Source organism: Thunnus maccoyii, chromosome 9, assembly GCF_910596095.1.
Source record: "Thunnus maccoyii chromosome 9, fThuMac1.1, whole genome shotgun sequence".
In the NCBI taxonomy this organism is placed as follows: domain Eukaryota; kingdom Metazoa; phylum Chordata; class Actinopteri; order Scombriformes; family Scombridae; genus Thunnus; species Thunnus maccoyii.
In genome coordinates this window covers 27,885,550-27,904,828 of record NC_056541.1, presented here as the reverse complement: position 1 = coordinate 27,904,828, position 19,279 = coordinate 27,885,550, and the positions used below count along the sequence as shown (strand labels likewise).

The 19,279-nt window shown below is 41.5% G+C and overlaps 1 protein-coding gene across 1 annotated transcript in view; it reads left to right on the top strand.

Moving 5' to 3' along the window:
- The first annotated feature begins 2,999 nt into the window (after nt 1-2,999).
- galnt9 (polypeptide N-acetylgalactosaminyltransferase 9) overlaps nt 3,000-19,279 on the top strand; it is a 97,027-nt gene continuing 80,747 nt past the window's right edge. Inside the window, exon 1 of the mRNA XM_042420042.1 lies at nt 3,000-4,060. Within this exon, the coding sequence (XP_042275976.1) occupies nt 3,820-4,060 (241 nt within the window). The 5' untranslated portion in view covers nt 3,000-3,819. The remainder of the gene's footprint in view (nt 4,061-19,279) is intronic.

Genomic DNA, 19,279 nt, shown 5'->3' with positions numbered 1-19,279 from the left:
AATGTTATGCATATTAGGCACTCTGAATACAAATGGAGGACACATTTTTCTCTCAGGAAAAAAAAAAATAGTCTCGTGTATGATGATGAACTTGCCATGTCCAAAGGTGAGACATGTTTTAATAATTTACTTTTTGAATATTACATTTTCAATTGTGCTTGGTGCCTGCTGATTCTGACTAGTTATTCTTAGTTTGCATCATACTGAATACAAAATACTTTCAAAGAAGTCACAAGGTCTTCTTTTCATTATGTTCTATCAACACACCCACGAGGACATTTTGTATTCTATTACGGTGGCAAGGACACAAAGTTGGCTTGTGGCTAATTGAAACCTGGATGAAATGTTAAATAAACACAACACAACGAAAGAGCAAAAAGCTGACGGAAAGTTGTTTTGATATCTCACTCTGCTGGTAAATGGAGTCCAGCAATGTGGCGGATGTGTGTGATCTGTTGACTTCTGGCTGTCCTTGCTTACGGTAATAGCATCTTGTCTGAACACATTCACTCTGCCTGGCCATGTTGGCCTCTTGTGAACCAAACACTGTGAAGAGCAGCTTCAACTGATGATAATGCCCAGTGTACTAAAATCACTGGACTGTAGCAAACTAAATGGTCCCCAACAAAGCACTTACTTCCTTGTGTTTTACAGTAGTTGCTATCCTCTTTGGAGCCAAGACTTCTATAGGCTCCTGCTGCAAGCCAGCATTTACTGCATGGTTGGTGTCTAGTATACACTGAGCACTTTTAAAACTGCACTAATCAATATTTTCCATAGGTAATGTGACTTTAATTACAGGGCATCTGTTAACATTATTAAAACATTGATGCTTGTGATTAATACATAACAGACTTATATATACTCACATTTTGAATTATCCACTCTTTAGAATCAAATTGTTATGAAAGCTAGATCTAAATAGTATGTGGCTGCAGATGTTTCCTACATCAGTCTTGCAGCAGCACTGGATGCACACAGTTCTTTCCTGCCTGCGTCCTCCCACTGAACATATTCAAGTGGCTTATGCAGAAACACTGAGTGGGATGACGAAGGTGCAGCTGGCAGTGACCCAGGTTAATATGGTTAAAACACTTCAGTGCCAGTGTCTGCAGTAACAGAGGCAAGCAGGGTGCTGAATGCAGAAAACAGAACATAAGTCTTCAGAGAGTCTTACATAGGAATGCATTGGGCAATGATACTGTAGCTGCTGTATGAGCAGCTGAGCAGAGGCCCTTTGGCTGAGGTGGCTGTAACAGTGATTTCCCCACAGTCTGTCTGTTTCTGCAGACCTTGAGTCAAATCAGCACCTTTTGTAATGGGACTTGTGTGCAGCAGGAATCCCAATTAAAACGCGGCATACAAAGCCAGTTATTTTAAAAGTATTTGTCATACAGAGCTGAGAAACACAAGAGCTGCAAGGCTTGAGAGGAAGCACATGGGCTACCATCATTAAAACAGATGTATGATTGAGAATAGTATGATCAGTATGGTACAGTAGTAGTAGGCTTTCATGAACAATCCATGAAACAACCTTAGCAACAAAGGTCACCAATAGACGTTCAGGGCCTTTGACTCCCAGGAAGCATTTTACATTTGTTCACCTCAAGTCTTGGACCTTTGACCAACATATACAGCTGACGTCATAACAGTATAAAAATAACAAAATCACAAAAAGCTAATGATATATCCCCTTTAAATAAACTGATTTAAGGTAAGGAATATGCACATTTTCATATATTTGACACATAACTGCAAGGACTTTGTGGATAATATATAGTTCACTGAACCTCTCATGTTTAGTTTATGTCTTCATAACACTGATGAGGTCATGCTCTTTGAAGATCATGCTCTATACTACTGTGCACCACTTCTCTCCAACTCGGCAACTGATCTGCAAGAGGATTAAAAATAAAAGCTCTCGAATCTGCTCACAGAAAATCAGAATTGATTTAATCTCGAAGAAGTGTACCATCAAGGCATTTGAGGAGGTATGAGAATACTTTTGTTCGTACTAGATGTCCTCTGACAAAGATCTGCGCAGTCTATAAAGGTTTTACATCTTATTATAGTGAAGCAGCAAACAAACCAAAGTGTATAAATCTGAGATCCTCTGGTGGGTGTGAAGTGGGATCAAAGTGCTTTGGGCAGTCTGTGCCATGTCTGGGTTTGCCTAATCAAGTAAAAGTAGCAGTGAGACTGAATCTCTTTGTACGTGATTTGCTTGAGCCATAATTCATTTGGAATTGGAGATGAGAAGCTCGCAATGGCCAGAGGGAGATTTGTGAGGAGAAAGTGATCTGAACTGGCTGCTGATCATTGGAACATTACTGCATGGCTCTTGTCTATACTGCCCATGTCCTTCAAGATCTCTGTTTTGAGCTGTGGGGGTTCTGCACTGCACTCAAAACAGTAAACAGTGTGGGCTGCAATGTGAGGTGTTTTTTTTTTCTTGAATTGTCTTAAACTTCTGTTATGAAGTGACCCAGTAGAAATATAGACGAATTCTACCTCTTTTCCCAATGGCCTTGATTAAAAATAGGTTATTTACACGGTACGGGATGTGTTTGCTAAGCTCTTTCCAAGCATGTGATTCGTGAAATGATGATGATTTTAAGCCATTCCTGAAGTTGACCACGCATGTATGCACGGGCAGTTGCATAATATGCAAATTAAAACCTATACAACATGGATGTTCAGCAGTAAAGCTTAAGTTGCCCGTGGCAGTGGCATCAGAGGTGAGATGGAAACTGTTAACCTACGCATTACGGATCAAATAGCAAAATCTGTTAACACATCTTCGCACACACTTTCACAGTTCACTAACTGATACGGGGAGAAGGCTGCTCTACCAAGTGGAAGTATTTGCTGCTTTCAGAATCCTGCTGTTTATTTTATCCTGTGAGCCCAATACAGCTCCTGAATATTCATGATTGTGCCTCTAAACGTCAGGACGCAGCAGCGGCTCTTCCTCCCTGACAGAGAGCGGAGAGACTAGGAGGAGAGACAGCATGCCAGAGCTCGGCTGCATCTCTCTCACCGACACTGAGCATCGGCATCGTTTGACAGCATTTGAGGGCAAATCTGCTCTCAACTCGTCCTACTCTGCACCGCCGACAAGGGAAACAACAATGGACTGACGGAACACAAGCGCTGAGCGAAAGAGACGGAGGGAGAGAGAGAGCGGGAGAGAGAAACGCCGCCTTGTTTTTGAAGCATGCACATATTTTCTGGGCATAAGCTCCTCGGGTTCATATTTGCAGAGCGGGACGGATCGAGTGACCACAACGCCTTTGAAAAAGGAGATGCCACAGCAAAGCAGTTATAACAGGAGGATGCTTCGCCGCCAGCGGTTATTGCAGTGCATCTCCTGTAAGATGGACGAGACATATTGGGGCTAAGGAACTGGCGACTTATCACGTTGCGGAGGAGAGATGTTTTGCAACTGCCGTAGGCTGTTCAAGAGGATGAATGCCTTCCCTGGCGTCATCTCTCGGTTGTAATATGTAGCTCAAACGACGGCAGAGCGTGTGCAGCTGTTTCCCGGGGCAGTGAAGCCCATACAAAGCATCGCTCAACCTTTCCCACCTTGAACTTCCATGTGACGGATGTGATGCCCCGCTACCAAGTGAGCGCAGCCTCCTGAGCTGTCCGTGGTGCTGAACGGATCCGTCAGCTGCCCGGGTCTCCACGAGTTGACCTTCTCTCCCGGGGCAAAAAAAAGCATCCACCTGCAATACACAGTAAGGTGGTAAAGCAGGCCACCGCACATGGACAGCTGCTGGGCTTGACTGTGTCAGCCAGACAATATTCTCTTTCATGGCTGTGGCACGCAAAATCAAAACTTTGCTGACCGTCAACATTCTGGTGTTTGTGGGGATTATCTTGTTTTCGGTCTACTGCAGGATCCAAGACCGATCCGAGGAACTCATCCAGATAGGGCGTATTTCTGACCAGAGGCTGCGAGCCAGAAATGGCAAAGTTTCCAACTTGGTGGATAGACAGTCTATTCTCCAGAGGTTGGAGAGGCTGGAGGATGTGGTCTACAATCAGTTAAACGGTAGGGAATAGTTTAATAATCTTGATAATCTGGCACAGTGGCAAATCCAGAGGTTTAATGACAAAGAGGTCATCATCATTTCATCAAATGAAGACAATTACAAGCCAAACTGTCTTCCAAAACACAAAAAATAGAAAGGCTGCATTGAGCTGAGTTTACCCTCAAACCTGAAGCATGACTCATGCATATTTTTCTATAAGTGTGTAACCTCATTTATTTGGCAAATCAGTTGAAATTCAGCTCCATTTTACGCATGAAACAATGTCAAACGTCTTGGTCATTAGAGGTCTGCTGCCTCTAAATCACTAACCCTGCTTGTTTAGAAGCTAATGAAGCAGGATGATGTATTATAGTGCAATACTTGCTGTATGTGGCTACACCATTTGTGTTGATAGACTTTACTAGACCATTACTTTAACAGCCTATCCAACTGTGACATCCCTAACCCATAACTGACTTGCTGTAAACTTCACATAAACTTATGCTTTAAGTATTGATGTCCTTCTGTTCTGTATAGAATCCCGCTTAGAGGAAGTCTGCATCTCAGCAGCAGCTCTTGTCATTTCAGTGGAGGCACAGCTGGTGAAACTGATCAGATTTAACAAGCTGTCTGAGTTTTTGAAGGAGAGTGTAATGCAATGACTCTATAACAGAATGACAGACTTGTATTTCATTACATGGCCATTAGTCTGTGGGGCAGAATTAGTCTCCTGAGCAGAGCAGCAATCTTTAAAATCAGGCTACGTATGACTCTGTCCAATGCACGGTCATATTCTGCTTTGCGAGATCCACATGATCAAACAGATTTGTTTGGCATTATTTGCACAGACGGTTGAAAAGAATGACTTGCTTACAGTACGTATAATAACCAGTCCTATGGGAGTATGGCAGCATTTAATACATCTGTAATTAATAACTTTATTGATTTAGGTCCTTAAAATCCATTCACATCAAGCTCCATTACTGCTGTGGCTTGCATCAAAAGCATATTCATTATTCATTATTTTGTGACTGCACAGTGCTCACTCACGGGATATTGAGGCTAAATGAGATCGCAAGTAAAATGTTCTCACACTGTTGTGACTGTCTTGGTGGCATACCTCAAGACAATGTCAGTGGTGTTGTATGAGAATGCCACAGAAGTGTTTTACTACCTTACAGCACAAGCAGATCATAATATACCTGCAGGGGGTTGATAGAATTGTTGATCAATAGCAGTGACTCACTGATTATTCAACTATGTACCACATTTCTACCCCCTAAAAAATATGTTCTGGCTCAAACTCTGTTCTGGAATAAAACTCCTCAACCACTGGCATTTCAACTAAATCCAAATACCCTAAACCTCCCACCTACTCACATGTACATCTCCTAAATGATGCAGAACATGTTTTGAGCCAGTGACGTTTCATCAATGAAAACTAAAACGTCTTGTTCTACAGCCAAATCATGAGGAATCAGCACTGTTATTCCATTTTTCATTATGGTGAAATGCTACTGTATTGCAAGGTGTTACTGACTGATTCCTAATCCATCAGTGAAGTCAATTTCTATCTACCAGCTCACTGTTCTCTCCTGGGACATTGCGACTTTATCATTCGTGTAAATTACACTGCACTGTAGCTCAGGATGACGGGGGAACTGTGAGGGATGGGGGCTGTGTGGGAGGAGGCAAGTTCTGGTAGTGTTGTTGTATTTCACACTGGTCACCAGTAGAGGTCACAGATATCTGAATACCCCTTTAATTACAGTTCAGCTGCCGGAAATCTATCAAGATGGCATTGCAAATTCAAGAACATTCAGTAAAGAAGTTAAAAAAAGAAGAAGCTGAAAATAAGCATTACCCTTTAATTCTTGAAAATGCTCCTTCTGTAGAAAAAGTCTCCACTTCTAATAGATTGTTATATTAGAAAAATCCAGAAAAAGTGTCTTGACAGCCCATTGGACTCAACAGTCAACCACTTTCCTCAACAGTCAGTAGTTAAGGACATTTCACAGCTTCACAGCCCCAAAGCAGTGCAACTCTAGATTGTTCCTGTTCCTGATCTTGTTATTATGCTCAAGCTTCAGCAGCTATTTGAGGGTCACTCTGTCACTTTGAGTTATGCTTGGCATCTGGCATCCAGAGAGAAGGCATTGCCTCTCAAAAAGTACAATGAATCCTATCAGTCAATTGGTTTTATGCAGCTGAGCCAGTCAACCCTGTGTCACTGCCGAGGGACAGAGACACACTGCCTACAAAATGATTTTAGGAATGAGATCATATAGTGGGGTTGTCCCAGCTGAAAATGTGTGTAAATTATATCAATTTGTCTCATACAAGTTTTGAATGGGTGAATTTTAAAACATGGATTTGTAGAATTTGATTTGGTACAGTATAATTTGCAGTTGACCTTTGACTAGTGACTGTTGGCTGAAAGGCATCCACCTTCTCTTCAGCTAGACATACACAGTCAAGAGAGCTGCTTATTGTGTCAGATGTTTTATGTTACTGAACATCATATCAGCTTTATAATTTATTCTCAAAACTGCTTACTTGGTGCAGCAGAGTTGAGTTCTATTTGCTGGCACATAATTTGCAGGTCTTTCACCAGTGAAAAGAGTGGCTGTCGATGATGGGCTGAAGCGAGGAACAAGCCACGAACTACTATGAGTGCAAAGCTGGCACAGTTTTCTGCCTTGCAGTTAATACAGGAATACAAGAGAAAAAAAGCATTGAACCTTAATGTGCATCTCAGAGAGCTGGTTAGGAAGATGTAAAATTAATTTGCTAAATTAGATCAGATCAGTAAAAATTGCGTTCAGTGTCGGGCCATTGCACTGAAATTCAAATTTGACTTCACATAACAAACTGTTGAATTCATTAATTAAACAAATCAATTTTTATAAGTCAGGCGTTCAATAAATTTACAATTCAGAAACAACCCCTACAGGCATGAATCTCTGTCTACACGATCCAAGTTTAAAAAACAGAAAATGGAATCAACTGCAGTTATGGAATTTTTCTTTGACAGCATCAGTGTGTACACAGGAGGGCACACAGGCTGGAAATGTTCGCTGGCTGTCACAATCCCTCCATGATTTGTCTTGAGCTGTTTAATGGCATACTTAATCATATCAATCAATCAATCAATCAATCAATCAATCAATTAATCAATCAATCAAGTTTATTTGTCACATGTAATCATATGAGGTACAATCACAGTGAAATGTAATCCTACCAGTTCACTCTATTTGAACATTAAAAAAAAAACTCTTATCTGGGTATATCCGGTACCTTCTTCCCTACCACAGCAGGGAGAAAAGGCCATTATCTTTAATTATTCTCCTAGACTTATTGTTCCAGTGCCTGGTGTAAATATCCTTTAGGCAGGGTAGAGCACTGCCGATTGTATGTTCAGCCGAACCACTCTTTGCAGTGCTTTGTGGTCCTGTTTGGTGTTGTTTCTGTACCAGGCAGTGATGTTCCTTGTCAGGATGCTCTCAATGGTGCAGAAGTACAAAGTCCTCAGTATTTGAGGGGGTACCTGGAATTTCTTCAAGCGCCTGAGGTGAAGCAGTCTCTGCTTTGCCTTTCCCTTGCCTTTCCCACCACTGAGTCACTATGTAGTGCCCAGGTCAGGCCCTTGGCAATGTGGGCACCAAGGTGTTCGAAGCTGTCCACCCTCTCTACCGAGGACCCATTGATGATAAGGGAGGCATAGTTCCTTCCCTGCTTCTTGTCCTGACAGCACCGGGTCAGGTCCTCTACTTCCTTCAGACAGATCTTTTCATTGTTATCTGTGATCAAGCCCACCACAGCTGTATTGTCAGCAAACTTGATGATGGTGTTGGAGTCAAAAGTGGCTACACAGACATGTGTGTACAGGAAGTAGAACAGGGGGCTCAAAATGCAGCCCTGGGGTTCTCCGGTGTTAAGGATGAGGGCATATGAGGTGTGTCCACCTACCCTCACCCCCTGGGGTCTGCCTATCAGGAAGTCAGGGATCCACATACGCAGTGAGGTGTTTAATTTCAGGTCCTTGAACTTTGTGACAAGCCTGGAGGGAACTATGGTGTTAAACATTGAACTGTAGTCAATGAATAGTAACCTCACATAGCTCCCTTTCTTGTCCAGGTGAGATAGGGTGGTGTGGAGGATGTGTGCTATGGAGTCTTCTGTTGACCATTTGGGATGGTAGGCAAACTGTAGTGGGTCTAGCGTGCTGGGTAGTGAGGAGCAGATGTAATCCTTGACCCGCCGTTCAAAGCACTTCATCACTATAGTGGTGAGTGCCACTGGGCAGTAGTCATTTAGGTAGACTGCTCTTGTTTTGGTGGGTACAGGCATGATGGTGGACTTCTTTAGGCACGTCGGTGTGACAGACTGAGGCAGGGACAGGTTGAATATTATTGTGAACATGGGCGCTAGTTGGTCAGCACATAGTTTGAGGATACCCCCATTGTTACCGTCTGGTCCTGCTGCTTTCTTGGAGTTCACACACTTGAAAGCCCTCCTGACATCATCAACAATGAGTGCAGCATCAGGATTTCCGGTCTGTGAGCAGTTCAAGTCTTTGCAAAGATCCAACAGGGTAGCCTCTGTACTCACCTGTGGTGGGATGTAGACCACTGTGATAATGAACAATGTAAATTCCCTTGGTAGAAAATGCATTTGATTGATAATAATTCCAGATCAGGTGAGCAGGAACAGGATAGCACTTTAATATTTCCACTGTCACACCTATCCTTATTCACCATAAAGCACCGGCCTCCTCCTTTTTTCTTGCCAGAGTCCTCTGTTCTGTCAGATCGTCCAGTATTCCAGGCCAAGTTTTGGTGAAACAAAGGACATTGCAGTTCCTGATATCCCGTTGGAAACAGATACGGGCACAGAGGTGATCAAGTTTTTTATCCAACGCCTGTACATTGTTTAGCAGGATGCTAAGATCCATGTGGCGAGGATTGCAGTCAGTGTTTAATCTGGCCATTTTTACCTCAGTGTTTCCTCTGATGTTGAGATGCATACAGAGATGGATGCAGAGATGGTCTTGCTTGTCTTTGTGGTCAGGATCGTAGCTGGTGTTTATCCCCTTCACCTTTTCCTTGATGTTTACTCTAATGTTTACATTTGAGGAGACTTTACAAAGTGGTGAGTTGACCATTTCCCTATCTTGATGAGTGACTTGTAGTCATGTTAACATTGTCCAATATGATTCACAAAAAGTACAACTAATATTGTAAAAATAAATGTGAAGAGCATAAATTTGCAATTTGCCACTCCTTTAGTGGGACTAATGGAGTGGCAACTGGATAGGTCTGCACCTTCAAGCAGAGGATAAAATATATATAAGCATTTTCTCATATCCTAGGTCACTGCCCCTTTTTCTAAATTGTGCACAGAACGCAAATTGTATTCTATGGCCATTGGGAATAACTATGGTGAGAGGAGGACTCAGCATACTAATAACGATTACCGTGTCCGGCAGAGATATGAAGTAATTGCCCATTCCCTCTGTTGTTTATTGCCTACCAATGGCATGCCATGGGAGTTGCAGCACGGTCCAATTAGATTTGAAGGACATAAACAAGTCGGAGAGTTCTTCTTTTATGGTCGTCTGATGGATGGTTGCTGGACTCCCAGCAAGAAAACAACGGTCAAGCTTTATCGGCAGTGCATTCTGTGCAGAAATGAGCAACATGAGGGTTATCAGCAGCACTGCTCTGCTGTGGATGCCACCGTCTTTGGGTAATCAGATGAAGGGGTTTTAAGCTTGTTAACAAGCTTATGAAACAGTGCTTTGACCTTAAGTACTGCATTAGTAACAGGAAATATCTCCTCACTGGTACTTACCTGCTGAAGCTCTGTGACTGGCTTAAACGAATGCTAAACACAAATAAGATTAGCTATCATTATTCAGAAAGAGATAGAAATGCACATTATTAACATCAGAGATGGACTGATGGATTTTGGGTACCACTTTCTGCTAAGTCACCCTTTAAAAAGGGTTTATATGCATTGATTAATGGTTAAAAAGCCATTGGTAAGAATAACCTTTGGGTTACCAGGTTGTGAAAAATCCCCCTCCAGTAAACCTGCTTTGTCCTTTTTGACAACTTACCTTCTAGAACAAGGCTGCAGGACATGGACCGAAATCCAATCCACAACTGTTGATGTGATGGATTACTATAAGAAAAAGCATTTGTAATTTCAGGTTTTGCTGTCACCGTTGCTATGCCTGTCAAGCTTTCTGATCATACAAAGTACATATTGCAGTTTACAACAATAACGGTGTAAGATTTACCAGCGTAGTTCCAAGTCACTTTTGAAACAATGGGTCTATCATTTCAGGCAGAGGTAGACAAGGTTCATTTCTAGCCGTCAATTTTGCTGATTGAAATGAACAACTGTGCTGGCAGGACAGATTTTATCAGCTGTAGCTCACTAATTAAGCTAATGTTAGCTCAATGAACTGGTTGGAAATGCCAAGGGTGGAGATACCATCAGGAGTACCAAGAGATTTCCTGGCGGGCAGCTCCACAGATAGGGTCACCATAGGGAGAGAGAGAGAAAGAGAGACACAGAGAGAGAGAGAGAGAGAGAGAGAGAGAGAGAGAGAGAGAGAGAGAGAGAGAGAAAGAGGGTTATACTGTGCTGTGGTGATCGGCTACTCGAGTGGGCTGTCCAGCCCACTTTGGGGTTACTGTCTGTCTCTCTCCCCCAGTCTCTCGTGTTATGTGACACAACATTGTTTTCACAAACTGTCTTGCTTTACATGAGTAACAAAGCCAACAAATGTAAAGTTAGGGCTGAAAAGTTAAGAGAAAAGAAGTTTAAATCCAAAAAAATAGAATCACAGAAATGCTTCAAAATAACATGATCGTGGGGCCAAAATAACTAATAGGAGTTTCAGCATCACGGCCCACTGAAACAGTGGGCAGACAACAACAGGGATACTATAGTTTAAGGTTAGTTAGCAGATACAGATATTTAGTTCCATTTTCTGCTCTGGTTTCACAGAAATTTTTATATGCTATTTAACCAAAGTACTCAAAGTATTTTGTCTGTATGATTAGCTCAGACTGTTCAATCATGTAAGAAAAGCAAGACAAATTAATTATTTTGGTGGGTTTAGCAGTCAATTGCAAGACTAACAACATCAACTTGATAATTTTCATTGTGGTGTTCTTACGGTCAAACTTGAATTGGATTAGCCTCAGAAGAAACCCTCTTGTCAAAGCAGAAGTACTCTAAAAATGAGCCTCTTAAAAAACAGATATTGGCTATTAGCAAGTGAATGTGCCACTATTCAGTTTACACATCTGACCAGCGATGGATGTGTCATTGTTTGAGCTTGGGTGTTGTCCCACAGCTCACAGTCACACTGAGACTCTTGTCATCAGCCATGCATGTCACTGCCGGCCTTCTCCCAGTGCGTAGGTGCTGATGGGATGGCAGCCTCACAGGCCCAGCTGCAGCACCAGATACGCTTCTTATCTGTAATGCCCAATTATGGCAAAGAAACCAATGCTGTTTATATGCTAAGCCTGCTGGGGACCTGATGAGAAATGAAAAATGTCACACTCTCTCTCTTCCATGCTGACACACACTTGATGCTGTGACTATATCTTAATGATACACATCGCGGTGCGCCTATATGTTGATGTGCAGTGTGTAATGGTGGTTGCAAGGACGCCACATCACATCATAGCACGATGAAGGGTGAAGGGAGCATGATGAAATGAAATAAATTCCAATAATGATATGTAGATGAGGCGCCGGTCGACAAAACAGTTTCAGAAACAGATAAGAATCAATTCTGCTCAGCCTTAAGGAATCATGATAATGAATTCAGCGGCTCACCTGATAATCAGCAGTCAGCCACAGACAATAATAGCAATTTCAGATGGAGCGAGTCCTTCTCTTATTTACATTGTTGGCCTGCAGTCATGCAGTGATCACATTACTAACATTTAATGATGACATCCTATGCAGAAGCGGCATAGGCCCTTTTGCCAAGCTGGATTATTATTGATGTATATGAATTTTCATTGACTCTCTGCACTTTGATTGTTTATTCATATTTTCTTGAGTTTGACAACATGGAACATAGTAAGTGTTTTGAAAATTTACTAGGGATGTAACTGAATATGAATATATGAATACCTTGATATGAACAGATGATGCACTCTGAACAGATGTGAACTGCATCTGAATTCGTGTGGGAATATATTTTTTCTCCACTAAGTTGACCTGTCACCTGATTGACACAATTAGCTTCCACTGGCCTTGCGCTCCTTCTTCTCAGATTCATGACTCAGTCAAATCTGAACGCTATGACATCACTGACACACTGCTGAAATCATCAGAACTATTTTTTTGTGTTATCAGTATCATCATTGATGCCCATTATAGAGAAATGTCAATAAAGTGGCTTAGAAATTATACAAAAGGCTCTGCTCATAACCAGATTTTGCCTTATAGTCAACAGATTGCCAAAAAGCAATTCAGGTGATTGTTGTCTGTACACCCATAGTTACAGTCTGAAAAGGAACTATTAGTGTTTATTGCAGCCTAACTTTTCATGATGTGGATTTGCCAAAATGTAAGTGAAAACAAACAAACAAACAAACAAACAAAAATGTTAAGTTGCAGATAATTATGATCCATATTCTGTGGTAATTCCTCAAGTTTTGAATAAGATCATCAATTTTTGCCAGATTTGTTGTTCAGTGCAGGATAAAGCTTGACTGATGTACATGTGTTATTTAAACTTATGCAAACAGATTTTTGTCAGTAGTGTTGTCATGTTTTGTCATGTCCTATTGCAGGCACAACTTCCAATGTATTTTACAAAATTTTGTGCCATATGACCTAACGACCTATTATGGCACATTTTTGGTCAGTAGCTTTCTTATTGTTTCAACACACTTCAGACCAACTTCATTTTCATCTGGGCTACTCATATTCTATGTACAACGACAAGTTTTTCAAGAACAACACATTTCTTTTTTTTTTTTTTTTACCATTAATTTGATTAATTTATGTATATGGTTAAAATAGTTTGCACTTCTGTACAGTCTGTGAATAGCTAAGAAATTAAATGACAGTAGAAAATAATTGAACACAGAAAACAAGGCAGTTTAGATAATGCCCATCAACTTCTGGCGTATGCCTGCCCACTCCCATCGTATATCAGAACACAGCCAGCAGCATAGCACAGCAGATATTTTTGTGTTACTGTGTCACTCTGACACACAAATTGATACAGAAAATGCATTTTCAGTTTATTAAAGCACTATTCAGACAAAGGCAATGGTTGACAGTCTGTGTTACAAACTTTTACAAGCTTTTATATAAAAAACAAATGAATAAAGCTAGATAACAAATGAGCTATAAGGGTTAAAGGTGATCTTAATGTCCCACTTCTGCACTTACTGTAGTGCTGTCTATGCCCAAATGCTCTATATTTGGTGTATGAGCATTGTCATGCAAATTCTTGTACAGCTTAAATTTTGCAAAAGGACAACATTCTATTGTTAAGAGATAATTTAGGGGTCTAGTGTTACCAATTTCCAAATCAGAGTTGTTATCCTTTGTACTCACTGCTTTCATGAGTGGCATTGCTAGAATTAATGCAGCTCTTCTCCCAGCTCTCAATATTTCATAGATTTGTTTTGGCCTTTGAAGGCTTTAAACCTCTCTGGAACGAGTTATTTTCCTCCTCTTGAAGAGATCGTCGAATCCCCGGCCTCACCATCAATATTTAGAGCTGTGCTGCATCACTTTGGACACGCATAAATCCACTCTTGCTCTTAAATCATTTATTAAAAATGGGATCATCTTTGAATTTGAGACTCTATCTTATAAAGGCCAAATCAGACACATTCTGAAGGTTACTCTATAATTTATAGCTGTTATGGGTTTAATGTATCATGTCAGAGGGATCTGAACAAATGGATTCTGAGGAATGAGTGCAGAGACAAATGTACTCTCGGACACAATGAAATTCAAATTGGCGTTATGGATACACATCCAGCTGACGCTTTGGTTAGGAGTGAGTCCTGGATGGAGGAAACAGATGTTGGGCTTTAATTGCCTTGTAGTAAAATGATGAAAGTGCTAACATGCTGTGGAATATGAATCTCACTTCGGAAATAGTTAATTAAGGGATTCTTTACAGGAATATACTTGGAAATCTTTTTTTGACTATCTGACTAAGTGGTTTAGTCAAATACTACAAGTATGATGTTTATAAATTAATATTCACTTTAGTCATTGTCATCTTTTTTTGACCAGGACATAACAGCCCACTCACTGGATGCTTTTATACAAAGTGCCTCACAGGTGCATACATTTTTAACTTGTACAGTCGTATAGGGAAGAGAGCCCTTAATCCTTGAAATGTTGGTGTGATGCTTTACCCACAGATATGCACGGTCCAATTCTTTCTTTCAAGAAATGTATCAAAAGGGTCTATTTATGTTTGGAAAGAAATATTGCTGTGTAAAATAAGCATTTGGGTTCTTCTATTGATGAATTTATGCATGTTTAATTTTTTGTATGACTGTAGTCTTCTTCCAAACAAATTTTGCAAGAAGAAAAAAATAAATGTAGAAAAACATAAAAGATTAATCAGAGGGAGGCAGAGCAATTTAACTACCTTGCATTATCAAAACAGGGTTTCATCTGTGGCTACATAATAACAGAAGCTTTTAAACAGCATATGCTGCAGGGCTGTTTTACCGTCAGAGATGCAAAGTCCTCATCATCAGATTGCTTCTCCAGAATCTTTTAACTTATGTTGGAGTGCTAGAGACAGACAGCAGAAGATCAGATTTTCCGGCCTTATTATGGGACCTCTCATCTCATAATAGAATTTCTTTCAATCAGTCAGAGGAAGTGGAAGGCAGGGGGAAGCAAAATAACACAGTGACCAGAAAACAAAGCTGGCAGGCATTGTCCTGCTTCCAAGACTCATGCAGAGACAGAGAGGCCCTCCAGACTCGAGTCTCCGGCTCTGGAGGGTATCTGTGTTATTGTGTGACACGGGCTGCTATGCCAGATGGCTAGTCCATGACGTAAACCCCACCCATACTTGTCAAAATGCCACCACGTTGGCTGGTGCAGGGCATGCTAAATCCCTCTCACGGGAGAAGGCCGTTTGCAACCATTCAGCTCCAATTACAAATCTTCAGTAGCACCCAAGGATTTGAGACCATCCAAATATGGTGATTACTCTGCAGTTCCTGGAGGGGTGAAGCTGAGAGCTGAGCTCTTCATTGGTATGCGCTGTTTACTTACTGTGTCCATCTGTTGATATGGTGAACAGACGCAGCTCGATTTTTCTGTGGAGGCCACACTGGAAGCTTGGCTCTCATAACAATTATCTGACATTATCCTGCAGTTTCATGGAATCATAAATAGTTGAACAATAGTCAAGCGACAGAGAGCAATATGAGTAAAACACTTTCAACTTTATTAGGGACCGTACATAAATTATTAAGGTGGAAGGTGAGGACAGAAAGGGGGAGGGGTTATGTATTTTTATTATTTGCTGAAGGGAGATTAGTCTGAAATTTTTGGGAGGGCAAGAGAGGAACTTTGATTTGTCCATGTCCCAGATTTATAATTTATTTCTTTATTTTCTTGCCGATTTACTGACATTGAAAACTTGCCTTTTGTGTGTACCATGGATCACAAAGATTTATTGGACAGCCATTGTGTCACTGTGTCAGAGTTTTATTTTCTGTAGCTAGTGCATAGGATATGTGAATTGTGAGAAACAATAGATGTGGAGTAGTAGTTTCTTTCTAAGTAGCCAACAGTTGCCGTCACTTTATTCTGCATTGTCATAACTACCATAAAGTTAAATGTACAGTATAATATAGAGTTAACCTATAATATAATGCACTTTCAGCACTATCCAACTCATTCTAGTAATGGGTAAAGGGAAAAAAATACAGTGCTAAAGCCTCTCAGAGTTGCTGGCTGTGCCCCATCAACTTATTCAGTGACAGTGGTTATTCAGTACAATACATTATTCATTCAGTTGCTGTTGGTTTAAAAATAGAGAGCAGCCGGAGAGATTGGCAAACATGACGCACCATTTGTTATGTTTACCATATTTTTTGAAATTGCTAATTCCACTCTTAATGTGCGACTTGGGCTCTGTAAAAATGATTGTTTCATTAACATATTAAGTCTGAAATCAGGGTTGAGTTGATCAATTAGGGAGGATGGTGTGAAGGTCCTTGTTGATGATTGGCTCATTGGTCTGTGGGAACACATCCATAACGAGATAACTGATGTCAAAGTCAAGGAGAGGATCCAAAACAAATAATTAACAATGCAGGTGATGCCCTTGCTATTTGAAAAAGTCAATCATGAGATTCAGCCCCCTCCCCACCCTAATAATTGTCACACAGTCCCTTAGAGGTGTGAATCAGTGAACAGGTTTTTTGTCATGGTTTCCTCTTTGATACTGTATGCCATTTTCTCTTTCGCCATTGACATGTCACTGTCACAGTACTAAAGTGATGCTCTGTTAAAAATCACAGTCATGAGTCACTTTAATGAGAGCAGAGGGGTATTTTAAGTCCACACATTAAATCTGGTGCTGAATTTAGTTGTGTCAGACCAAAGAGGCTGATGGGGCTGGCTGAACAAGGACCAGCTCTCATTCACCTCTAAGCACACAGATAGGCAGTCTGGTGACTCCTCAGGGATTATTTGTGGGTTATAAGGACCAAGATGGATCTAGCACTGTTTGAATAACCACTTCACTGTCTACGTGGTGCTACTCACTGCTTCTATAATGCTTCTATAATTAGCCATGTAGAACCAGAGGGGCTCAGTGTAACATCCAGAGGCTCCTTGATGAACTAAAGGTTTTTGTAAAAATCTGTGTTTTTAAAATTGAGTCTGAATTCCACCAGGCCACACTTACATAAATTACAGGGCAGAGAAGCATTTTTGTCAGAACTGGTTTAGTCAAAGCCTCATTTCAGTCTAAATGGTTTATCTTTCCATATCTGGATAATGCAGGGAGACCACCCATAGATGCATAGGTGGATCAAAAATGATCCAGCTGATCCGTTTAATTTCAGCATGTTATACTCCATATATGCCTCAAAAATGATGCATTATTTTAAACAGCAAGATAATTTTATATTTAATGTGTGTAGGTGTTATATATATTTTTGCCTCAGAAAAATGAATATCACTAAATTAATAGCTCTTTTACATTTACATTTATACAATTAGGTGAGAATTTCTGCCATTATAATAGTTCCCTCAGGCGTATTAGATGAATGTATTAATCTTCTTTTGGCTGTTCCCGTTAGGGGTTGCCACAGCGGATCCATTTCCATCACTTCCTGTCCTCTGCATCTTCTTCTGTTGTGCCAATCACCAGCATGTCTTCCTTCACCATATCCATTAACCTCCTCTTTGGTCTTCCTTTTTTCCTTTTGTCCAACCTCAGCTGTCCGTCTAATATACTCATTCCTTATCCTGTCCATCCTTGTCACTCCCAATGGAAATCTTAGTATCTTCAACTCTGCCACGCCAGCTCCGCCTCCTGTCTTTTCGCCTCCAAACCATACAACATAGCCTCTCTCACTACACTCTTGTAAACCTTCCCTTTCACTCTTGCTGGTAGACTTCTGTCACAGATCACTCCTGACACTCTTTTCCACACACTCCACCCTGCCTGCACTCTTCTTCACCTCTCTTCTACACTCCATTACTTTGACCAGTTGACCTCAAGTATTTAAACTCATCCACCTTCGCCACCTCTACTTCTTGCATCCTCACCATTCCGCTGTCCTCCCTCCCATTTACGCTTATGCATTCCATCTTGCCTGTTATTCCCTCTTCTTCCTCTTCTCTCCAGTGCATACCTCCACCTCTCCACGCTCTCCACAACCTGCTCCCTACACTCACTACAGATCACAATGTCATCCACGAACATCATAGTCCACAGAGACTCCTGCCCAATCTTGTCCCTAAACCTGTCCATCATCAGTGCAAACAAGAAAGGGCTTAGAGCCGATTCACGATGTAATCCCATCTCCACCTTGAACCCATCCATCACTCCAACCACACACATCACCATTGTCACACTGCCCTCATACATACCCTGCACCACTCCTACATAACCTCTCCGCCACTCCCAACTTCCTCATACAATACCACACCTCTCTTGACCTAGCTTCCACTGCTATTTCCCATAACTTCATGCTGTGGCTGATCATTTATATACCTCTGTAGTTACCACAGCTCTGAACATCACCCTTATTCTTGAACATTGGTGCCAGTACAGTTCTTCTCCACTCCTCAGGCATCCTCTCACTTTCCGTGATTGTGTTTAACAATCTAGTTAAGAACTCCACTGCCATCTCTCCTAAACATCTCCATGCCTCCACAAGTATGTCATCTGGACCAACCACCTTTCCACTCTCCATCCTCTTCATAGCTGCCCTCACTTCATCCTTGCTAATCCACCACACTCCCTTATTGGCTCTTCCCACATCTTCCAACCGTCTCTCTCTCTCATTTTCTTGAATGTGAAAGCACTCCATCCACCCTCTTAACACACTCTCCTCACTAGTCAGCACATTTCTATCTCTGTCCTTCATTACCCTAGTCCTTTTCTCCTTCCTTAGTGTCCTACCTGTCATATAACTTGCCATATGCCTTTTCCTTAGCCTTTGCCACCTCTCTCTTTGCCTTACACCACATCTCCTTGTACTCCTGTATACTTTCCTCACCTCTCTGGCTATCCCACTTCTTCACCAACCTCTTCCTTTGTAGATGATGCACCAAGTACCTTCCTAGGTGTCTCCCTCATCACTTTTGCAGTAGTTACCCAGCCATCCGGCAACTCTTCACTAGCACTCAGTGCCTGTCTTAACTCCTCGCTGAACTCCACACAACAGGCTTCCTTCTTCAACTTCACTTCACTTCCATTTGATCCATGGCTCTGCCTTCATTCTCTCCCTCTTCTTGGTCTCCAAAGTCAGACCAACATTCAATGCTACCTCGCTACATTCTCCCTTGCCACCACCTTGCAGTCTCCAGTCTCTTTCAGATTGCACCTTCTGCATAAGACATAGTCCACCTGTATGCACCTTCCTCCATATGTCACCCTGTTCTCCTCCCTCTTCTTGAAATACGCATTCACCACAGCTATTTCCATCCTTTTCGCACCCACCACGCACGACCCAGCACCCACC